The sequence below is a fragment of the Falco cherrug genome, chromosome 1 (assembly GCF_023634085.1).
Source record: "Falco cherrug isolate bFalChe1 chromosome 1, bFalChe1.pri, whole genome shotgun sequence".
NCBI lineage: Eukaryota > Metazoa > Chordata > Aves > Falconiformes > Falconidae > Falco > Falco cherrug.
The window spans coordinates 75,622,925-75,647,118 of NC_073697.1; the positions used below are offsets into that span (position 1 = coordinate 75,622,925).

The 24,194-nt window shown below is 38.1% G+C and overlaps 1 protein-coding gene across 5 annotated transcripts in view; it reads right to left on the minus strand.

Moving 5' to 3' along the window:
* Window positions 1–24,194, minus strand: part of CCSER1 (coiled-coil serine rich protein 1) — a 713,303-nt gene that overhangs the window by 562,896 nt on the left and 126,213 nt on the right. For all 5 annotated transcript variants that reach the window (XM_055702311.1, XM_055702315.1, XM_055702326.1 and 2 more), the window contains exon 4: window positions 19,903–19,996. In XM_055702311.1, the coding sequence (XP_055558286.1) occupies window positions 19,903–19,996 (94 nt within the window). The remainder of the gene's footprint in view (window positions 1–19,902; window positions 19,997–24,194) is intronic.

The following is a 24,194-nucleotide window of genomic DNA, read 5'->3' on the forward strand; positions in this document are numbered from 1 at the left end:
AGCACCAACATCTTACTTGCAAGATCACCGCTGTTGGTCTATCCATGCATAAAAATTTCTGGGCAGCTCTTAAATCATCTCCTCAACCACATTTTAAGGTAAACCGCCATTGATCTTGATCTGTCTTAAAATACCAAGTTCTAAACTGCATAGGATCAGGAACAGCTCAGACACCTTGGCAGGGGGCACAGGCTTACCAACGGGACAGCTGTCAATATTAACTAAATCGTGGAGCACAAACATGATTCTAAGTAACTAGCAACAGTAAAACTTATAAAGAACAGTGTGGTTCCATGCTTTTCATTTTTCAAATATGGGAAATTCCTGCAAGTCATAAGCACAGCCAAGGCAGACCCTACGTGGGCAGATAAAGAAAAAAACCAAACTCATGTATCTCTAGCAGAAGGAAGATTGCAATTACACATGACCAAAAAAAGAACTAAAATAATTTTAACATGCTGAATACAACCGATAGTGTAGGAGAAAGTGGAGTGAAATGTTCTTTAACATGACCCCAGCGCTACTGATTTTTTTCCAGAACTAACGTGCTTCATACTGGCTCATAAAATCTATGTTTGTTGGCTGGATGAAAGATGTAAAAAACATTTTTCACACAAGTAGGGATGGTCAATTATGTGTTCTTTCAAAATTTCTGTATTTCCTTCTAGTTTTGAAAAAACATGCTGTTCTGCTTCTGCAAATAAACAGATGTTAGCAATATCATAATTAGTAATTCCCATAGCAGAGAATCTAAACTGTCAATACTAGTGGATGCCAGGAAACAGTACAGAGGAGAAGGTCTTAAAATCACGATTCAGAAAGTCACAAAACAATCCAATCTGCAATTGGGTATAGGGCATACTGGTAAGTGTAGATGGTGAAAACGGCTCAGTTTTGTCATCTTGGTGGTTTGCACGGTTTTCTTCCCCTTGCTGTAGTTTGTTTTCCAAATTAGGTTTTAAACTAGGAACACAGTTAGGGATATAATTATATTAATATTGCTTGTGATGCCATAAAATGTTTCGAGCTTCTTCAGGATAAAGAGCTTCAGTTAAAATATGGATGCATGTACAGAATAAATACTTGTGAACTAAATACGTGTTGGTACAGCACGTATGATGAGAGCTCACCTATAGATCTGCTAAAGGCAGAATGCCCGCACAGAGCACTGGAGCCTTTAAGTCAGCCCCTTCTTCAGTCCAGGCTCATTATCACAGCCTGAGGATGCAGATCTTGATCGTCCTCCCCTTTCTTGATATTCCAGATCAGAATCTCCTGTTTGCTTCCATTCACTGTCAATCAAGAGACCAAGCTCCCCATAGAGCATTTTGTTTCACCACTCTCAATTTTAAAGCTATTTAATTTCTCTTTTGTTAGAAGTAAACATCACTTGCAAAATTAGAGCAAAACATTTCTCAAACAATCCAGTCGGTATCAGAATCTTATTTGCAAAACACTTACTGTAAGTTATTAAACTGCAGGATATATTATAGCTGGAGTATATCCTGGAATCACAGTATATAAACACCTTTGAAATAAAGAATACATCCCAACAGGATCCTTATGCAAGAAATAAATACTGATGAGCAAATAAAATAGAGTGTCTTGCAAAGGACTACATAGACAATCTGTGGCACAGAGAGAAGGAAAGCTCAGTTTTCCTGAATCGAGGCTATACACTTTTCCTGTAAACTGTATGATTTATTTCTGCTTGTCCAGAGTAGGGCTGTAATTCCATTACAGTTTCTGGGAAGACCATAAAACATACCAGAAAAGCAGCTGTTCAGAATACAAAAGACTAACATGTAAGTAGAAAGTTATTGCTGGTTTAATTTAAGATATTTATCAAGTAAAACTAGTTTAAAAATATATTCATTCTTATTTGTTAATGTTTACACAGCCTCTACCTGCATCCAGTTAAAAAAAAAATATTATCAAACCCAATAGAAATATTTCGCCCCTTCTCACATACTCTTTCCTTTTTTCCTCCTCAAAACTGAGAAATGCAACAACCAAACCTAAAACATTTTCTGTGTCAGTATAATTATTGATTTCTGGACCAGAGGTACCACAGGGAATCCACAAATCTGCATGGTACCCGTGAGTGCCAGATGCACTGTTAGAATCTCTCTGAATTATGTGGAAGAGACACGAGATCTCACGTTACTACCAGACAGTTCCCTACTGGGTACAAATGTGAAGAGGAACATGAATCAAACATCACTCTCTCCAAAGTCACTGGAAGTAAATTCTTTTATCTGACTCAATAGTCACCTATTTAAAATGATGGTACTTGACTAAATTAAACCTCCCAACAATATTTTACATCCATTTATTTTAGTGTATATAACATGCTACATCTCTAAGGAAACCAGCAAGCCTACACTAGAAGATATGAATCGCTGAAATTCAGGTTCTCCTTGCTCCTCCCCAGTTTCATTAAAGCTGAATCAACTCTAACTTCATAAAGCACTAAACAAAAGACCAAGGACGACAGTCCGATACAGTAACAAAATTAAGTTGTTTTGCATTTTGTAACTGGAGCAATATTAGGTTTCTGTTTGCTAGAGATACTGTCAAAAGCAAAGCACAGTTCTGCATTCATTTGCAAACTGAAACCAAGTTCTAACACAAATATTTCTTTCAAGTAGACATGTTTATAAAATTGTACGGAGAACACAAAAACATTTGTTGCTGTTCTCAGAGTCAATATGCATCTAAAAGTTTACTACTACCTCACCAATGCAAGACTTCCTTTTACCAAAAATGTTGGAAAAATCATCTAACATAAATAACGTATTGAATATTAGGCTCCTTTCCCAACTACTCTCCAAATACCCAGCAAGTGCTACAGCACATGAAGAGATCCCTAGATCAGAACCACAAAACCCCTTTTGCTACATTAAAAGGAAGGGAAAACTTGCTTCTTAAAGATGAGTGAAATTCAAGGTGACTTCTACATTAGTAACTCCAAGTAACTGTCATGCTGTTCATGAGAATTCTCGTAAAAAATCCCCTGTGTCACCTCCAGAATACGTGAGCTGCTCTTATTCCCATTTTCAGGTGACAAACTGTGGAATTAAAAGTCAGTTGTGACTCATTAGGATTGGTTTGCCACCACCTCAAGAATTAAGAAAATAAACGAGGAGTTTTAAGTATTTTCAGTATGTAAGAAGTCTGGTTTCTGTTAAGTCATCTCACACAATCACACTGAAATGTTCTCAAGATAATACACGATAATTTTCCAGAGTAAGTACCAGTTAAGGAAAAGGGTTTTGAAAAAAAATCACAGGAAATGTTCCAAAGCTGTACAATAAATACAGCGTAAGACTCCCTATGGTATTTGCTATGGAAAATACAATTAGTCCTTTTTAAGCTACTACATTAAATTCTAAGGTAAAAGCCTGCAAAAAAAAAAAAAGCCAACAAACCAAATCCCCCAGATAAGTATTTCTAAATCCTATCCTCTGCTCAGACAGGACACTGGCAATTATATTTTAAATAATTTGGTACACTAAAAGGTGTGAAAAGTTACCAGCTTATTCTTGCAGTCTGGGCAGCTATACTACACACAGCGATGCATATGAACAACAAGGAAAACACCCTCACAAAACCAAAACCAAAACTACTGAGACCATTAAAGAGCAGAAAGCCAAGTATGGCTAAGTATCAAAAGCTTCATCAGCATATGCAAAATTATAGCTCACCACATTGCTAACAACCTAAAGAACAATGGCTCCATAGATCTATTCTTCCCATAAGTAGTCTATACCTAACCTACTTATTTTTTATATCTATACATATCCTGTTTACTGCATGTAGGTACTGCATCAGATAAAGAAAATACAGTCTTTTGATTTTTATCAAATCATAACATTTGACACTTGAACGTTGAGTGCGCCGTTAACTCTGTAAAACCACTTTAATCAGTGCGTTGTACCTTCGTAAGTGATTTGATTACTTGGCACCTAATTGTAAGGGTAAGGAGCACAGGTTAAAGCACTTAATTGCACAGACCACACACTCAGGCAGGAGCTAGGACACCATTAAAACTCAGTTCATCCAGCCCCTACTTGTTGAGACAAAACTGCTTTTCCAGAAATTGTGATTCAAATCTACAACACACAAGCACTTTCAAAATCAACTCATTTAAGTCTTTCACTGGGTTTTGACTCATTTTTTCCCAGTGGAGGTATTCTAGATGTTCATATAGGTCATGTCAGAGATAGAAAATGCCATAAAAATCCTGTGTTCAAAAAACCTTTTGAAAATATGTGTGGAAGAGGAGAAAGCACAAGTATAGTTTTAGTCACCTGTTGGCAAAATTTATGGGAAACTAAATGCTTAAGGTACAAAATTCAGAAACAAAATAGTGACATCTTGGTCTTTGGTTTAGGAAGGAAAAATCAAATAGCCTCATTAAGATTCCCCTATTAAGGTTAATCTAATTATATAGGAACCTACATATGTGATCAAGGTTGCCAAGACAGACACAGCTTCTGTTCAGGAGAAACTCAGACCATAACACTTTCTAGGCTGACTTGCAGCGACTTCAGCAGAAATTACTACAGAAATAATTGACATAGGGCCCAACTCTCTCTTCTGTTAGATGCAGAATACTCAGGCACTACATTTTTGCAAGAGAAACAAAATGTATTTATTTAAGAAGAGAGATAGTAAGGGACCTAACCCGCTTCTAATCTATTTCTACTTTATTAAAGAACATTCTCACACCACTTCTTAAACAATAGTCTAGTGGGTTGAGGTTCATTTAAAATCTCAGCATGCCTTTTATCTAAATGAACCTTAAGTTCAATAAGATATAATAATAAAAATAAGTTGTTTTTGTTGCGGACTTTCTTTCCCCCCTACATAATTGTTTTCAAGGTCTCCTCAGACTACTAAGTGTAAAAAGTTGGCAGTTAAATATTTTCTTTAAACAGATTTTTTTTTTATTAGAACTGAAGTCTTCATATTACCTATTTCTACGCCGCTTGGATGATTAAGAACAAATCAGGAATGATACCCATTATTTTGGGAAAATAGCAGACTTTGTATGGACCAAGCTTCACCAGAGAAGAGTACCTTCTGAACGATTTATTTTTGAAAAGATGTTAACATTTTAATTAAAATATGCATTCTGTACTTTACTACCAACTCTAATTTTCCTTACAATATAAACAAAAACATTGTGGTATCTTCCTATCTTTTTCTTTCATTTCTATACCTAGAAGACACATGAAATTAAACAGTTAGATGGCATCCCCAAATTTATTTTATGAAATATGATCATTACTCATTTAATAATATGAATTTTTGTTCCTCTAAACTATGCTGCTATTAGAACCATGGTGCAGTAGAATTTAGTGCATACATTAGTTACCTGTAACTATATGTTTCCTCAGCTGGGCTACGCAGTTTAGTCTTCTACCATTTCCGCTAGCAATACTGTACTTACACATACTTTTAGCCACGACATAATTATATTGAAGGAGAGAGACGGCAACTGAATAGCTCTAAAATTTCAGTCTCACAGGGGGCACTATATGAACCAAGTCCACCCTCCTAGGACTGGGGTCACCTATGGATGAGCTTAAATCTGAAACGTATGATCCCACTGACGCCAGCAGAGATAGCCATGTGCCTCAGGCTAAACACATGTTTAACGCCCCACTGAGACACTTCCATAGCAAATTCTTGAAGCACAGAACAATATCTCTTTCCCAATGTAAAGTTTTATTTTTTTTCTAAGTCCTCTTTGATACAATAGCTATATATTTCCCACAAACTAACGAACATGCATATATGCGAATGTGTAAGGATACAGAAGGGATCTGAATATATAATGGACTTAAACAAAGAAATCAAGGGGATAAGTGGTAAACTTAAACATGCTGAATCATCCTTGATAGAAATTTGAATATAATACTAAGCACAGTGACCTAAATCCTGATGAGATATGAAAATTTCAAATGTATTTTTGCAGCAGTAAATATAGGGACAATTCATCCGCACACATAATTAGAAAGGAGGCTGATCTCCAAGGAGTTCTACTGACTCCAGAACGTCGAACCTATAATTTATAAATACAACTTTCGTTATTAAATAATCACGGAGTTTCTATTCCATAACCTAAGAAACAAAATAGTCTGTTGGGAGACAGCTTTCTCCATTATTCTATCAGCAAAAATCTGGCAAACTTAACTAATGTCTTGGTTGCGTGGACTTCTAAGACTGGATGCAAGCGAGACTTAACATCTTTGACCTACAGTTTCAAAAAATACCATTACCTGAATACGCCGTTACCTGAAATCAGGAACTAACTGAGGGTTGAAAAGATACAGGCCGTCTGCATGTAAAGCACAAAGAAGCCCATCAAAATACAATTTCTTTCACAGAAAAGCCAACAGAGGTAGGTCAGAAGAAGGACTAAAGATGAACAAGTAAGATTTTTCTGCACACCACCTCTAAAGTAAGCTGAATCTGCTAAAGTAGTAACCGATAGGCCACACATGCAACCATACTAAATCCATATGTCAGCTAAGATAACATAGGCTCCTGCATATTCCAGAAAAGTACAGAAAGTTTGTCAGGAAAGAAGAGAGAAAATACATGCTAAATGTGAGGGGTTGGGGTGGGGCTGAGGGACTATAAAACAACCTTAGTTGTATTTAAGAAGAAAGTTACACAAGTGTCGTCTTTTACTTACAGTTACAAAATCTGGGAAATAGAAATTCTCATATAGGAAGAAAGCATGGCCTTTTCTGTCATCTTCTCTGGCCTCACTGTGTTCCCTTTCCCACCCTTCCACACCTGCCACTGAGCTGATTCAATGGCTCATTAGTCCTGTACGGCAAAAGAAGAAATCCCCAGAATCTGTTCTTGCAGATTTGATAAGAGTGCAGGCTATTGCGAGCCTAGATGCCGTGTACCGTACCTCTCCATCACTCCTCACCTATACTCTGTGTGTGCTGTGAGGAACACTGGGAGCAGTGCACACAGCAAGCACACTTGTGTTACAGAGAGCTCCTGCTTATGACCCCTGCTGTCTGAAGAATGCTCACCTGGATTTCATTTAACCTGTGGATTTCTTTCCAGAATAAAGGGACAGAACAATACACCTGCTGGTACCTGAAAGCTGGGAGAGTTTGAAAAATTCTTTTACAGCCACTTGCCATACATCTTTCTAAACCAAATTTCAAGTAACTTCATTCCGAAGTATGTTATTTTACCCAGAAGCTAAAGGTTTTTCCCATGCCATTTTTCCTTCTTACCTATATTTGTTTCTTTCCCCCTCTCTGTTTCCCCCAACTATTTACTACCTGTGATAACTTAAGTGTCAGAGGATCATGGGACTAGATTGCAGAAAAACTCAGTACAAGGTGATGCCTTTTACCTGGTGAACCTCCTTCCACAGGCAAAACCGCATCTTTCCAGATGCGCAGTGATACGGTACCAGTTTCCCCACGTGAGTAAACCACACAGCTCCATGCAGCTCATCTCTGCATACACTCATGCTGTGTATTCATGTGGCTTTGATTGAAAATCCACAGAACCAGGAGCTGTTTGCATTTAATCTAATACACACTGACAATAAGATAATGGTTAAGTAACACATCTATATCATTCTACCTTCAAAATCATAATTTAAAAGTAGGTAGTGTCAGTGATGTCATATTAAGAGGTATAAAAAATACATTTTCCTGAACCCCCAATTCTGCAAAAATCTCCAAAAGAGTCAAACGAACAAATTAAAGAATTCGTAGGGAAGAAAACAATGGAATTGAACTTTAGAAATAGAGTTATTCCATGTTTTATTCATGGAAAAAAAATGTATTAGAAATACAGAGGCTTGGCAAAACTATTTTCTGTGAAATTAACAGGTTTTGGAAAAAGGAAAAATATAATATTACAACACAGCTGTACTTTCATTTTATCTACTGCCTGCTTTTCAACTTTCAAATAAGTGTATTTTTAAAGTAAATTGGTTTTTTATAAAGAAAAACTTCCACGAGAGAAAAACTAGTCAAGTCAGGAAGATCTTCAACAGGTTAATCATGTTGCCTGGGCTTTTGACAGTCAGCAAAATCATAATCTATTATAATAAAGAGAAGTTTACCACCAACACTTTCTTTTTTATTCGTAAGAGTTTCTCAGGCCTTAGGGGCCTCTCTGGCTTCCTTAAACTTTGCAAAGACATTGCTTTAATCCTTTTGCCTAAAAAACATGTGAACCGTGATTGCGAGGCTGGAAATACTTAAATGAGGGAAAATAAAATAAGCTTGTTAACCATCCTGCAACCAAAAAAACCACTGCACTCATTTAGTCCCAATTTTCTGTTTCATTTCTCACTCATGCTGATTCAGCAGTTACCGTGTTACAAACAAAATCTGTCGCTGGTTCTCAAAAACTGAGTGCGAGGAATTAAAGCATTTAAAACCCTGAAACAGCTCAAAGAAATGGCTTTGGTTTGTGGTATATTTTACGTTTACATTCGTACTGCTACTAGGTAGGCACATTTCCATATGTGCTACTACCAGCCCATATGGGTGAGGGATGCTGCTCAGGGCCATGGCCTCCGGTGGTTGCAGGGCTGAGGAGATCCCTCCTGCCCGGCCGCAGGGGCTCCGTTGGGAGGTTTGTGCTCCTGACTGAGGATGCTGCTGCCACTTGCCTGTGTGCAGCTTCAACCAGTAGCAAAAATGAGCTCATACGGCAGAGACAGCCATGCACAGGCCACCGACATGGCCGGACACAGGGGCATCCGCAGACAAGGCGCTGTCTGCAACAGCCCCTAGTGCAGGCGCTGCATCAAATGGAAGCACAGCCAGCCAGGTCCCCTCCTCCTCCTGGGGTGAGGAAGACTGAGGGTCACTAGTGAAGGCACACGTCTCCCCGCTCTCTGGATTCACACGGCCATTCGTGGATCCCTCAAGTACCAGCACAGCCCCTCTGCCCAGCACCCCTGCCCGCATCCCAGCCCCTCTTACTTCTGCTTTAGCAACTGCCTACTTTATACTACTCACCAAACTACTAACTGCAACCTCTTTCCCCCAGTATGCAAGGCACTGCTTGCAGGAATATGCTGATTTTTTTTTATTTTATTTTTTTTTGTGCGTATGTGAAATAATTTTAGTTTCAACATTGTGGTGAAAGAGAAAGTTTTCATAGAGCAAGATGCAAGGAGCTCTCACTCATTCATCAGACTACACTCTTGGAAGTTGAGAAATCTTCACTGGCAGTCAGCTTTTCACAGGCTAATGCATGGTTCAGCAGCTCCAAATATCAAACTGATACATGCTTACTTCTGTGAAAAAAAAGGAAAATTATGCAGAACCCCTTAGATTCAGTGTAATATCAATTTGTGCCTAATTTGCCACTTGCAAATCCATCACTCCATACATTATCCATCCTGCAATAGACCACTTGTTGCTTGTTCTCAAAAGTGTATTCTGAATATTTTCAACTGCAACCTCATTTTCATTTAAATATTAACTGGAAGTAGACTCTCTCTCCTAAAGATGTTACAACATTATGGAAACAGCCGGGAAAAAAATCCCCAAACCCAGTAATACTGATGCTTTATCCTCAGTAGGCATAATGAATGCATTGTCTTTTGCAGAAGCTACTGGAGCAGTGACAAGCAGGTGCTTTGACGAACTTTCATTTTAAAGCTGTTCCCTACAGTAAGGGTTGCATGGAAGAATTCTTAAAATCAGGCATATGAGAAGGAGATGTCTGGTTGTTATTCACTTTGGGTCAGATCAAAGAATCCTAAAATAAGCCTAAGTACAGAAGGTAAACCCAGAAAATTCCTTTAAGGCCACCTTTCAGAGTTTATCTCAAATAGTTCCCTTGGCAAAGAGAGGTGTACAGTTTCTGTAGTGCATTGTAAGAAGGAAAACTAGCTAAGCTATACAATCAAAAAGCACAGACTTATGGGGGTCTCCAAGAAGCCAAAATATTCTCAGGAAGCTCAGGTACCCCTGACGCACCTCCGAAGCATTACCTACCTGCTGACCACCCTTCTGAAGCTGAAACTAGGCTGCAACAAATCGTAGGGCTTACTTACCTGCATGGCATTTATTTGTGAATTCCTTCCCCCCTCAAGGGAAGTCTGAAGTAAAAACAGAGATAAAAATCGACAAAATCCAAACAATATTACGTATTTGACAGAATCCTCACAGTGACAAAAGAAGGGACAACAGGCTCTTTCATCACAAGACACTCAGGTACAAGATATACAACAATAAAGCCAACTAATATTTTCAAACACTGCAGCAGGTATGACTCAATCTTTGAGTAATGACTGATGATAGGTAAAATTTTGGAAAGATTTAGAAAGTAATTTAGTTTTGAGACCAGGCTTTAGTTGATGAGTACGATAAGCTTTTGCAGTATTTTTTTCCCTCCTGCTATAAAGCAAGCTGTGTTTGGCATTTTTTAAAACAGGAGCAGTAACAGTAGCGGAGACGCTAGCAACAGCAATGGTCGTGTCTGCTCCACTTCCTGGAATGATGTGTGAAGAGGCACAAAATATAACATAATTGGCCTCTAAGGACCATAATGACTCTAATTATTACTGCAGCTCCATCCCAATGGTATCTTGAGTATCTCTCAGACTTTAACGCCAAATCCCTGTGACTACCAGAGTACCACTTTCTACATACTACAAGGAAATTAAGTGACTAGCCCAGAGTAACATTGGAAATCTGCACCAAAGACCCCAGCTCAGCCCAGGAGACCCAAACTCAAGTTTTAACTATCAGACTGCCCTTCCCTCCTTTCTTTACCTAAGAGTGGAGCTTCAAGGATCTCAGAGATAAATACTTCAAAATGTCAAAAGCCATCACTAACTCACACTTTCTAGACACACAGTTTCAGTCTGACCTTGAAGTAGGATGGTTGCAGAAGTGGTATGGAAGGTGCAGTTGTTTCTATATAAAACTGAGTTATGGCTGTTCTGCAGTATAATTGTGAGCTCACTGTTGTTCTTAGTCCCTAAATCTCTTGGTTGTACTCATGGAAAACTGAGAAGAAACATCATGCTCCTCTCTGAAGCTCTCATCACATTTCCATTTTGGCAAGACATCCAGTCCAGATCTTTCTAAACTCACAAAGCAGGACAGAAAAGCAGCACTTGGCACCCTACTTAAACTTTGTTATCTAAAAACGCTGAATTGCTTTAAATAGGATGGTATGCTTTGATTTGTCATAATGTTTATTATTGCACTTATTTTCTGCCTACAGATATTATTAAAGAAGATGTTTCATCTCGATGTATGTATAAAATCAAAGGAACGAAGCAAGGCAGTATGCCTATTTAATTACTGTCCTGGTTCTTTCAGTAAATGATGGCTGAGCATACCAATATGAATAAGGATTTGTAACTAAATGTCACAATATAATTATGAAAGTGCACGAAACTGAGATGCAGACTCTGATTCTAATTGCTCCATGATAACCATACAAATGCATCTCACTCAACAGTATTCTTTCATGACCCTGGAGTTCAGGACTGTGCTCCTTTGCCCTTCTTGTCTATTTATGAAGGAGCAACCTCTTGGCGTCTAAATTATGGCTGTGATGTTCCATGATGCTGGTCTTCCAACTGCTCCATTTAACTGAATAGGATTTACAAGCATATATCATTAATAAAATTTCTATCAGGCAGAAAGAAACCTAAGTGATACCCACCAATTGAACATTATCAATCCTTCACCCCTCTTCACACCAAAAAAGAGCCATAAATACTAATTTGCTCAGGAAACTGAGTATTTTCCTTGATCCGTTGAGAACACACTGCACAGTCCAATTATCTGTATCTCAGACATGTTTTAAGACTTATCCTGAGGGAAGCACAGCTAGAATCTGGTGTTACATGCCTCCTGTGGCTCATCAGCCAGGCTCATTCGCAACTCAACTTTTCAGGTAAAACACACTAAAGGAGTTTTAGGGTAAAGTTAAATTGGTACCAGTTCTGGGTTGTGGGTTTTTTTTTTTTCTCACTTAAAATCGCAGTAAGATTACACTGTTCATTTACATAAATAACAGAACAGAATAGGACTCTCAGCTCATTACTACTTTCCCAGAATATGGAGCAGGGTGCTCCAGGATACTGGAGGACTAACCTTATATATTAGCCTATGATTTCTATTTAGTTTCATTCCAATTTAATACTAACTTCTTCTCTACTCATTATTTCTTCTTCTCCTTATTTTCAGTAACTTAAGCTTCAAGGCTGCTAATAACATGCCTAGCCACAAGCATGCAGTGGTGATTTTTGACTAACACCAATACGCTCTCTTCATTTAATAATGCTACCTATTATTTCACTGCAAAGCCCACAAAAATCTCTTTTCTCCATGCCCAGTACTCTTTCAAAAGCTGTAGATCATGGTTAGAAGAGTTTAGAAGACTACAAGTTTTATTTCATTTCCCTGGAGACTTTAAGTTACTCCATTACTATGTCAGATTTATTAAACAATGCTTCAGGGGGAAACGTGTAGCTTAGTAGAATAGGTTATTCTGAAAATATAAAAATCCCTCCACTTTAACTTTTCAGCTATGGAGAAACTAGTTGCATGTGACTCTCCACTCCATACTTCAAAGCCATGCTGGAAGCCAGTGTGCACATGCGAGTCTTCTTCCCTCACAAAATTAAAAACTAACACAAACTTCCCCTTTTAATTTTTATTGGGATACCTATGCAGTGGCATAATTAACATCACAAAATCACACATCAGTTTATGTTCACTATTAGTACTGCTTCCTTTTTTATTATCTTATTGTCCAAAATCTGTAGTGGCAATGCAAGATGCTACTGAGCTAAATAATCTGTGACCTTCCTTTTTGGCACAGACACAGAGCTCTTTATTACTTTACCGTCACAATCTTTATTTCGTTCAAAGACTGTAAATATAAACTGAAAAGTTATTACACATTTCAAGCAGAAAACAGAAGGGATGCTGCCCTAGTTTAACCTAATCTGTAACTAATATATCTCTAAAGGTGGTATTTGAGAACGGTGAAGATTTTAAAATAGCTCAAGGAGTTGGGTGCCCAGTTCCAATTAAAAATCAAAACATGTCATTGTTTTTAAACACAGAAACATAATTTGCTGCAATGATACATTCATGAGTAAAGCAATACACTCAAACTACCCAAGTATCTCTTCTCTGGTTCTAAGCAGTTGTCTGACAAAAATACATAGTTAGGATTGGGGTTTTTTCCTGTTGTCTATTTAAAGGGAAATTAAAAACACTAAAAAAATCTGCTTTCCTTGCACTGACTAACACAAATGGATTACACAGGCGCTTTGTCAGACTCTCAGAGGCAACTTCTGCTTGGGAGCAGGAGGCCTGCTTTGCTAGAAATCTCAGGAAAAACATCCAGCAAGTGGTATTTGCCCCATCTCAGTTTCTGTGCTGCTGCAACTGTATTTCAAAAATGCGACACCTTATGTCCAGACACCGCCAGTGGTAGGGCCAAAGCTCAGTGCCCCTGCACGCTTCCCTGCATAAACACTGATGAGGACTCCAGGCTTCCGACAAGGGCCAGCTTTTGTCACACTGAGGACCAGCCCCGGAGCCAAAGGCACCCTGCAACACCCCGCGTCGGCCACGCTAACAGCTAACACTTCTGGTTTCAATGAATCCCAGCTGATCCACCATAGCTGGGGAGCTGCCTTTTGGTGCTTTGCTGCCAGAACAAGTAGCATAATTTATAAGTACAGCATATTCTTCTATTCCATTATTACATTTAGAAGGTGTGTCACATTTCAAAAGCAAGCAAATTTACTTCTGTTTTACAGTTTGCAACTCCCTGTGTTAATGACCCACTACCAGCACTGAATCTTGCTGTACTTTTTCTTTAATAGCATTTCTATTTCTCCCACTCCTGGTTAAAAAGAAAACAAACCACCAAAAAACAAAATGCCAAAGGGGTTTCATCTCAGCTCTCCTACCTTACATTAAAAAATTAACAAGAATAATTAGTACATTTAATTAATAGACACAGGAGGAGCTCCAAACCCACCACAGAATTTTCACACAGCTTGTTCATTGCACTCAAAATAACTCAGCAACTACCTAATTATAATCACTGGGTCATTACACCAACACTTCCGTTTGGCTGGGTACTGATGGCAATTGATCTGCAGGCTATCTATATTTAAAGGAAATACAATAAAAAATCCTGACTTTTACTTTCTAAATAAACAAGTGCACTGCATTTTTCTTGGCAAGGCTGCTGATAACATAATTATGTTACTAAAATATCATAACCTGATATGATGACTGTAATTTGACATTTAAATTACTTGCTCATCCATCTCAAAAACCAAAACCCTGTTTCTACCTTGCCCACAGAAGTTTGCAAAAACCTTACATTAAACTGTCAAATTAATAATTTATTTTCCTTAAATGAAAAAACAAGTATTTGCGTTGTGATAGAGTACTCTGGCCCAACACACTACATTTTGGATCTCACTAATGTGCATGAAATGAGAACTAATACAAACACACGACAAATGTTAGAACTGTTTCCAACCACCTCACTAAGATGTGCCTCTACCTGCTCATTACTGACAGCGGTAAGCAGGCACCATACCATAGCTTTACATTTTAAAATAAAGAGCACTGATTTAATAACTATTTTCCTATTTCTTGTTAGGTGTACATGAGCAAGTACTATATCATAAGAGTGATACTACTACATCAGACCTTCACATGCTCATTCCGTTCCGTTCTATTTACACCAAGCTACCAAGAACAGCCCCTTCTTTCTCAACATCTGCTAACACAAGAAAATATATATACGGCACAGACGAGCCATAGCCACCATGTCAAGTCATTTTGTCAAGTCACATACACTCTTTTTCATTCACAAACCTTAAGAAAATACCAAAGCATGGATCACCACATACACAGAACTAAGCACACACTTAAAAAGCTTCTAACAGAGATGCTCTTAAGTTAGGTTTGAACAAAATGCGCTCTCTCTCTGAAAGTGGGCTTGGTTTTTCTGAGTTGAACAGTAGAGGGATGCTAAAGTACACTTTCATAGTTCCACTTTTAATTCATTTTCTTCCAGCAAATAAGACAAATAATTCCATTTCTGAAAGATCCTGGGTGAAATAAATAACTATGCTTTACATGTACTTCGGATCACTGCCTTACAGACGAGGCTGAGGCATTAAACCCAAAATGGCTAAAGCTCCAGCAAAAGACAAATCTCTTCTAAAAATTATAGTGAGCTACATTATTCAAAACAATGCAGCAAACATTCAAGCAACAGCATGATGGATGCAGCAGGCCAGTCTGGGTACACAGCTAATCAATATCGCACTCGTGAACAGTCACTGCGTAGTGTGGAGCCTGACATGGGGGTGACACGCACATGTGCTTAATATTCAGTACCATGAGCAGTCACTTCAGCCGGATTTGTCACTACAAGTCCCAGCTACACACGTACATGTTTGTAGAAAGATGCAGCGGCACTGGTTTTATGATACCTATGGCAAATACTTCAGAAATTACAAAAGACCTTGGATAGCTATGCCTTTGTGAACTTTTAGAAAAGGCTACTATTTACTGCAGTCACGATTTAATGACAACACCAACCATGCACAACCAAGTATCTGGATTTTCAGTAGGCTATGGCACAACACAAGTACGTAACTCACCCACATTAATGTGCGTTACTTGAATAAATTTCCCACTGCTTATGTCACTGAATATAAAGGTCTTCCTTATACATTTGAGTAATCAATTCTTGTAATCAAGTAAGTAAAGTTTCACCAGGGAAAAGGAAAATGAATGAGGTTAAATTAATGCTGTCACTTTCTATAACTGGCAATAGTTTCCTCCTACAGAAACCACTAACTTCATTATTTTACAACAGGAAATCAACACTGTAGCGTGTTTTTAAAGTCTAATTTACTTAGAGTAATAAAAAGGCACCCTCAAGGCTCATCGTGTATGTCATATTATGCTTAGTTTTAAACATTCCAGTTTAAGAACAGTGTGCAAAATTCTCAGTGAATCAAGTTGATTAATATTTTGCATTTGTATGCAGTAGTGCTCTCCACTCACTGAGTACTATACAAATATTATTTCATTAAATTTCAAAGCGATTGTGTAGGTGGGATAATGAAATGTCTCTGTCTTACATTCTTTATCTTGGCAATACAGCCTTTAAAACAGAAGCAAAAGTAGTAAATTCATGCAGTAAACTCACAAGACAAAAGGTCAGAAATGAGGAAATTCCAACTTCTAAAGCCCTGCTAAGACTAGCAGGGCACAGAAGTCTACATTCAAAGTAGAAGCATCTACATGATGTTTGCAGGTGTCTACTTATCTCAAATTGTATGGTTAGAGAAACAGTTAGGGCTATTTTTTTTTTTTATTTTCTAGTACTCAGCAGTGTTCATAGTGCCTTTCTGCAGGAACCCTATTTCATGAGGATGCTGCTGGAGGGCAACCAGCTCATTAGGGAAAAGCTGAGAGGACAGAACAAGAACACGTGTAATAATTCAGTTCAGAGTATTAATTGAAAAAATAATAACAATCACAAAAATGAAAGAGGTAACAGATCTGTCTCTTTCTCTTTTCTAACTCTGTGTTTTAATTAATACAGCATTCCACTTTCTAGAACAACGTTTCCTTGCCTGCCAATTGGCTCCTAGCTCCTATTTCAGAGCTCACTCCTTAATAGCTATTTCTCCCAGAAATCTTTTCAATAGTATCTTATTTTCTATTCATAAATGGCCACTAAAATTATGGTGGATCGATACAATACAATTATTTTGTTAAATTACTATTACGAACTTCAGTAGAAAGTCAAAAAGACACTTCCCCATCCTAGAAAATCCTGTTCTTTTCAACCACAGCAGCTAAAAGCAGAAGCTATTATCAACTGGGCCTTAACTAACAAGAGTCTCTAAAAACCGGGCGCTCCTAATGGCAGTTAAGAGACTTTCTCAACTTGCCTTTAACCACCATCAACTGTATTTATTACCGTTGGCACTACACTTCAGAATTGCTATCTTTTAATGATACAGCTTGCTGCGTACAGCCTCTTGACCAAGGAATAGTTTCTGATATTCAAGTCAAGGATGTGATGTTAGCCCTCATATTCAGCTAATTTGTCATTTCAGAGATATTCATAGGCTCTTGAAGATTAGGAACTTGTCCGATTCATTAGTTATCCCTCCTTAACAACCTAAGAAAGAATTATCTTCCAATTGCACTTCTTCATATTTCAGTGTCTTTGTTAAAATACTGCAATGGAGCATCTCTTGAAACATTTCCCCCTATAGTAATTCTCCACAGAATTCCTTATAAAGAACCAAAGTGGGGCACAATATGACTTATGGCCCTAATAAAAATCAATGCTATAATCAGTATTTAGAACATCAACAGGATTTTTATTGCACTGTAAATAGTCACAGCAGTGTTGATAACTTGAATCCCAGAAAAGAATAATTTTAAGGTTTCCATGTAAAAAGCAGCTTTTAATGTCTTATTTTTATACTCAAACACCTTCATTTTGATAACAGATCTAGAAGTACATGCATTAACTTCCAGCTAACTTTAGTATGATACACATGTGGATGTCAGATGTACAGATTCCTTTCAGATATTGGAGAAACACATGGAAATGTGAACAAATATTGCTACAAAACTACTCAAATATGTAAAACTGACATAACATAGCGCTGAATCTGGTACACAATGGACAGCATGTACCAACAGAGAAGAGGAGGCTCACAAATCTGCACATCTGGGATTGTGTTGAATGATTTTTGTTGAAGCAAGCCATAGGGGCAAGCTATCAAGCCCATCAGCTTTAAGAAGCTTTTACAGAAATTCCAACAAAATGGTTACTAGCAAATACTATGGAAAATCATCGACTCTTATTTTCAGGCTGGTACCATAGTGAAAGAATCAAACAGTCCCTTGGTTTTATTAAAATTCACTTAGAATAATAAATTCTACCATAAGAGTACTGGCTTATCCCCAGCATGTAATCTGTTCTCTTCTTCTTTAAAAAGGGGACAAGATTGAAGATCTTTTTAAAATCATATATTGCTTCCCAATTATCTGCAATAGCTTATATGTGCATGCCCAGAAATATGATCACCTCCAAACTGATGAGTTTACAAAAGTTTAAAGGTCTGCATTAAACCAGTTGTATATATTCAAAATTATCACTTCTGTATTCTGGTGCTTATAAGGAATTCTAGACCCACCAAAAATGGATCAAAAAGCAAATATTAATAAAATAAAACCCGTTTTGTTTAAAAACAATGTGTGTACTGCAACATGTGTCTTTATATTACTGCTCAGAACAGAAATGTTCACCATGCTGCAAAGGGCAATGCAGGTCTTTCTGTTCTAAAAGCATCCCATTTGCTATGGATAATGACACAAGAGTAGAAACATTGTATGTCATATCACATCTCCATCTTAAATACTTTTCTATCAAGTATAATGTCATTTAGGCATTGTGATCTTAGCTGTGTTCCAGAAGCTGCTACCCATCTTAATAACAATGATAATGATAATAATGATGATGATTATGATGATGATAATAACAACAACAATGAACTGGACATGACTTTTCCATCACTTAATTCCATGCTTCATAAATATAAAAAAAAGATAAAAAGGAGGAAAACACAGATAAGTCCAAATGCAACACGTTAAGGAAGTTCGTTTATGGAAAATGGTTCTGCCAGTTAATTTGTTTCCATCAGGTCCAGGGAAAGAACAAGTCTACACACTACGATTTCTTGTAAAATGTAATGTTTGGTTTCAAAGATTTTTGACACACATTTCTTCCTCTATGAGTTAACTTTCTGTAACCACTTAATAGCATAATTCAGTACAGTTTGAAAGGTCCTTTTCTGTGCAGTTAATTTGTTGCATCCTAGCTCCCAGTAAATTAGGAAACTACGATCATGCACATATTGCTGCTACAACCCTCCTTTAAACAGGAGCACAGCTCAAGCAGCTCATCCATAACCATTGCTAAATTTGCATCGAAGGAGGGACCAGAACTAAAGACAGCATACACAAGCAGGCATATGTCTCAAACCCCACTTCCACGTCAGTTATGCATGAATATGTGCTTACAGGTACCTACATTCATAGATGGAGAAAGAGAGGTCAGAAAGCAGCAGGTAAAAGAGAGGGTGAGAATTACTCCTGCTTAAAAGCATGTCAGTGCCATAAGAGAGTATCACATCAGAGTACAAACTCGGAGCTCTACCTGTGGTTAAGTACAAGTCTCACGTATGTTTTAAGTCTCCCTGAACCCTGTGGAGTCAGCAGGACTTTTCCTGTTCACGGACTAGTCCCTGCACTGTCCCAATCACAGCCAAAGGAAATGCAAGATGCCCCACTGCAGGTACCACGACTTACCAAGACCCTGCATAAATCTATTATAAAATTGTTCTGAACACCCTGCGAGTTGACCTTGCTCATTGCTATTAATCAAGGTAGTGCAACATGAGAGAAAGGATCAAGTTCTGTTCACATCTCAAGCCACACCTTCTTTATTTGAAGCATATTATTCCAGTACACACTAAATAGGATTGCAATTATATCAGCAGTGGTCTTTCTGGGAACCACCTGGGGTAAGCAACAGTCATTTTAAGTATCTAAAAAAGCAGATGGGTCTGCCCTTGGTGCTGGAATTTTTCTGTAGCTGTAAAAATGCAGCGTAAAGAGTGTATTTCTGTCAAATGGCAAAACTACCAAAAAAAAAATGCATCCTGCTTCTCCTCTTCCATGAAAATGAGGGGGTTTTTATTTCCAAGTAATTGTACTGAATGCATTCTCTTTATCTTTCTAGAACAATACTTCATTGAAGATATTCAGTACCTATCTGACTTACCAGAATGATGGTGATGTTGTTCTTCTAGGAACTCCAAGTCAAGCATTAGGTCATCTTCATCCAACTCACAGGAACCCAAGTTATTCAAAACATCCTAATATATATTAAAAAAAAAAAGGGCATTTAGACAGATGTGTTAACCAAACAAAATAATGCACAAAATAATGAGCAATCAGTTCAGAGTAATACATTTAAGCAGGAACTACAGAAAAATTTTCTAACATTGGACCAGTGAGACATTGTATGAAACACCTGTCCAACTAGAAATGTATCACTCTTCTGGTTTTAGAGAATCTCAATTATTTAACAAAAAAAACCCACCCAAAACAAACACCAAAACAAAGCCAGAAGTACAAGTAACACCATCCATATAACTACTTTTTTTTAACTGATCAATGATGGTTTTGTGTCTTTCAAGTTTAATCATAACTTTTAAAGAACATTAAAATGTTATTTTTAGCTCAACGTAAGAAGTATCAGTACTTGTCTTTCATTAAATTTTGGAATCCTAAGCACTGCCTGCCCTTACCAATATACTCTGAAGAGAGATTTATAGTTCTACTTTTCCAAGGGATAGATTCACAAACTTAGGATAAACAGGAAATTCAGGCACAAATGATCAGCTCATGATTTTTTAAGTATTAAGGTGGGTGGTAAATGCTTACCTGGATAGAGAGAAAGCCTAAGTGTAGCTTAGGTCCCCATTCCCTTTTTGTGATTAATTTTTTTTGCCTCTGTCCCCTGCTCCTGTATTCACCATGGGCAACTTCAGAAAATGAGATGATGAGGCAAATGTTTTCTCTAGCCCCTACCAACCTAAAGCTGTTATACTCAATGTGTTAAGAGAATTACTCAGTCTCAGTTTCCTACTATGGTCATTTCTTTTGACTTGGTAACATCAGATTTTCTCCATAGTCACCAACATCTAACCAAACATAACTCATGCATTCTCCAGCTGGCATTTTGCTTGCAAATCTGTAAGTGACACTGCCACAGGCTTAATTCTCCAGCCCATTCACAGGCAAAGAAGGTCAGTAGATCCTGCATGAGGTGCTGGCAACCCAGACGTCGCACAGGCTCCCAACACAAACATAACCCAGAGAACATGGGAATTCAGTGCAAAAGAGGTCAGGTGATCTTCCCAAAGTATCCAGCTGTCCAAGATCCCTGTGTAGCAATCTGCCATACAGAGAGCAGAGAAATATAACAGGAGTATATATTAAACTAGCAAAAGCCTTCCCTGACTTAAGTTTGAACTATATTTTTCTATGCTCCTTCTAATCCTTTGAAGTATTTTCCCTCCACAACAGATGTTAATTCTTACTCACACTCACAACTTACATTCATTCAACCCTTTTTGAGTAATTATTTCTTCAAATCCTGCTTTCTACTCTTTCACACACTCCAGGCAGTCAACAAAAGGACTTTTTTTTATTTCACATTCTTTCCCTGACTTGAGCATGAGAAAACCCATGAGCACAAGAAAACCTCTTCTGAGATACAAACCCCACTGCTAATGCCATTACTACATTTACAGATGCCAAGCACGGGAAGTGACAATTGCCAAGTGCAGAGACCTCCACACAAGCAGTGAGCAGCGTGTTGCACAGAAGGAAAGTATACATCACATGAACATTACAGTGACATCAAACATAAAGCATCTTATTCCCTCTAACTCAAAGAGCTGCTGACAAGCCTTCATCAGTGACTGTTTCTTTCCCTCATGCTGACAAAACATAGGCATTCAATAATCAAATTATTTATTACTCTACAAAACAAAAGCATAAAAATAAAACAAGAAAATGCAAAACACAGATGCATTATATCAGGTTACTGTACCTGATACTTATGTAGACAGAAACTTTTCTAGTCTGGATTGGCATTAACACATAACAAACCCAAACTAAAACTAGTTTACTAAAAAAAAAAATAAAATTAAAGACAATGTTTTCTGTATTAAAACAGAAGTGTGAGAACACACATTGCTCAATGCTATAGATAACCTAAAACTTAAATAACTTCTGAATCACTGTTTTAACTACTGAAACACTGAAGATTGAAAAACTCATTTAGGACTCATGTGTATCCTTTAGTACCTAAATATCTTTCAAAATAGTAGCAGCAAGACACTTCCCAGATTTGTTTGCTGTTCTTTTACACAAGTTCCAAAAGCGCTGCCTGACGTGACTGAAGTATCTACAGTCCAACTGTCATTACCAGCTGTATTTCAGAAGAAGAATCAATGATTATGGCATGTTAAGATCAGATGAACATAAGGAAACCATGTCTCAATCAAAGGAAGAGTTTGAGGGGGTTTTCTCCCTTTTTAAATTTAGACGCTATTATGCACTCAAGCTTTATCAAATGGTATATTAAAACTGCTCAGAGAATGTACAACATACCTTGTTTCTATATTATTTTCTTAATATACGAAAAGCATTTTGGTGACAAACTTCAGAACATTCCCTGCAATTTTTAAGCAATAGCTAAAAGTTCTTCATACTAGTAGAGGACAAAGGTAAAAGGGTTAAAGTACACAGGTTTGTTCTTATTAACTCATATTGATATTAATGCTAAGCATCCTTTGATGAGCTGTACCAGCAGTAAGGAGCATGACTTCATGCTAACTGAGCATCGCCTATATCTTGTGCAGTAACCTACACGTGTTCCAAACTCTTGTGAAACTGACTTGCAAAAATGTAGCGATTCACAGCCTTTATCAAAAAACAAATTCTATTTGATTTGGGAAAAAAGCACACACAAACGGAACGACAGTTTTCCAAATTGAAAAACTCCCCCAGGTGAGATGGACCAAAAGGCAAAGATTTGTGTACCATTCTCCCCCTGCATATTACCACCTTTCAGGAAGGTCTTCGCTTCCAAGAACCTTCAGAGTGGGGGTGAACTGTGCTCCATCTATTCTCTGTCCTGCAAGGCTGATGTGTGTGCACCCTGCTCCTCACTGCAACACCTCTGCTTGTCCACCCTGAGCTGAGGGCTTCCAGCTGCCTTCCCCACAGACCTGTGATGCCCTTGCCTTCCCTCTCCTACGGCCCCTTCGGCTGCACCAACAATAGCAGACAAATTAAAGTGACAAATAAAAGCTCCCCCAGATTTATTCTTCTCAGAAGTACCTCCACCAGGGGAAGCCTCCCTCTTTCCTCAGGACTCCACTCGTTCCTTATAAAGGGACAAATCACACAACTGGAAACAAACAAATTAAAGCAGCTACTGTCCATCAGGACGAGGAGGAGGGCTTGGCAGAGCCAGAGGTGTCAATGACATCAGCCCAGATGCCTCCCTGCTCTCATCACCCGCCTCTGTGGGTACAGTCCTTCCTCAGACAGAACACAGAAATGAACTCATAAATGCCTAAAAGCACATCCAAGCAGAGAACATTAGTTAAGTTCCCAGGGCTGTCCTAACTGAGTAACATTTTCTGAAAGCATATAATTAGAAAATATAATAAGAGTTCCTAGAATGACCTGCCTAATGCCCCAGAACAGCTCAGCGGTATCACTAACGTTGGTATCGCCAACGTCCTCCGGCCCTCTGCCTCCTCACCGGGATCCATTACTCCTTTATTGCTATGACAATTAGTAACAATTGTAATTTCTTTTGAAGTTTAATATCTCTTGACCCTTTCCCTGTTCTCCCTCTTACCACTGCTGCTGCATTCTTTGAAGAATAATGCAATTAATTTTAAAAGAAGAAAATAGGAGAGATCAAGCCCTAAAGAGCATTCAAAGTGAATAGTTTCAAGGCTTTGCTACATAAAGAAAAAGAAATTAATGCTTCCATCGAAGTCCCAAGGAAACATCTGTTGTCTATTTATGGTGGCATACCTTCTATTTATTCCAGGAGGCAAATCATTTAGTTAAGGCAGAAGCCCTGCAGCAAAAACTTCTCCATTGGCTCTGTAATAGCCCCTTGGAAACTTTAAGACATATTTTGCTACTTCTGGTGTCTGCTTGACTTCTGATACTGTTTTGCCATTAAAATGGACCCAAAACTAAAATGATTCTGCTTTTTTCTTCCATTTGATCTGGAAGTTGGTCATAACCCGTGAGAAGCACCCATGAACACACTTACTTAGTCAATCATTTACCCACGCGTCTCGGTTTTTCTGACTGCAGACTCGATTTTGGTTCTTTCCGCTGGACTTTGGATATTATCTCTCCCCCCCACCCCCTGTAAAGCAATATAGGATCAAACAAGATGAGGCTTCGAAGTTTTAGCACCTTTAGTCAAGACAGGCTGTAATCCCCGTTTACCTACCACTCTTTCCACTT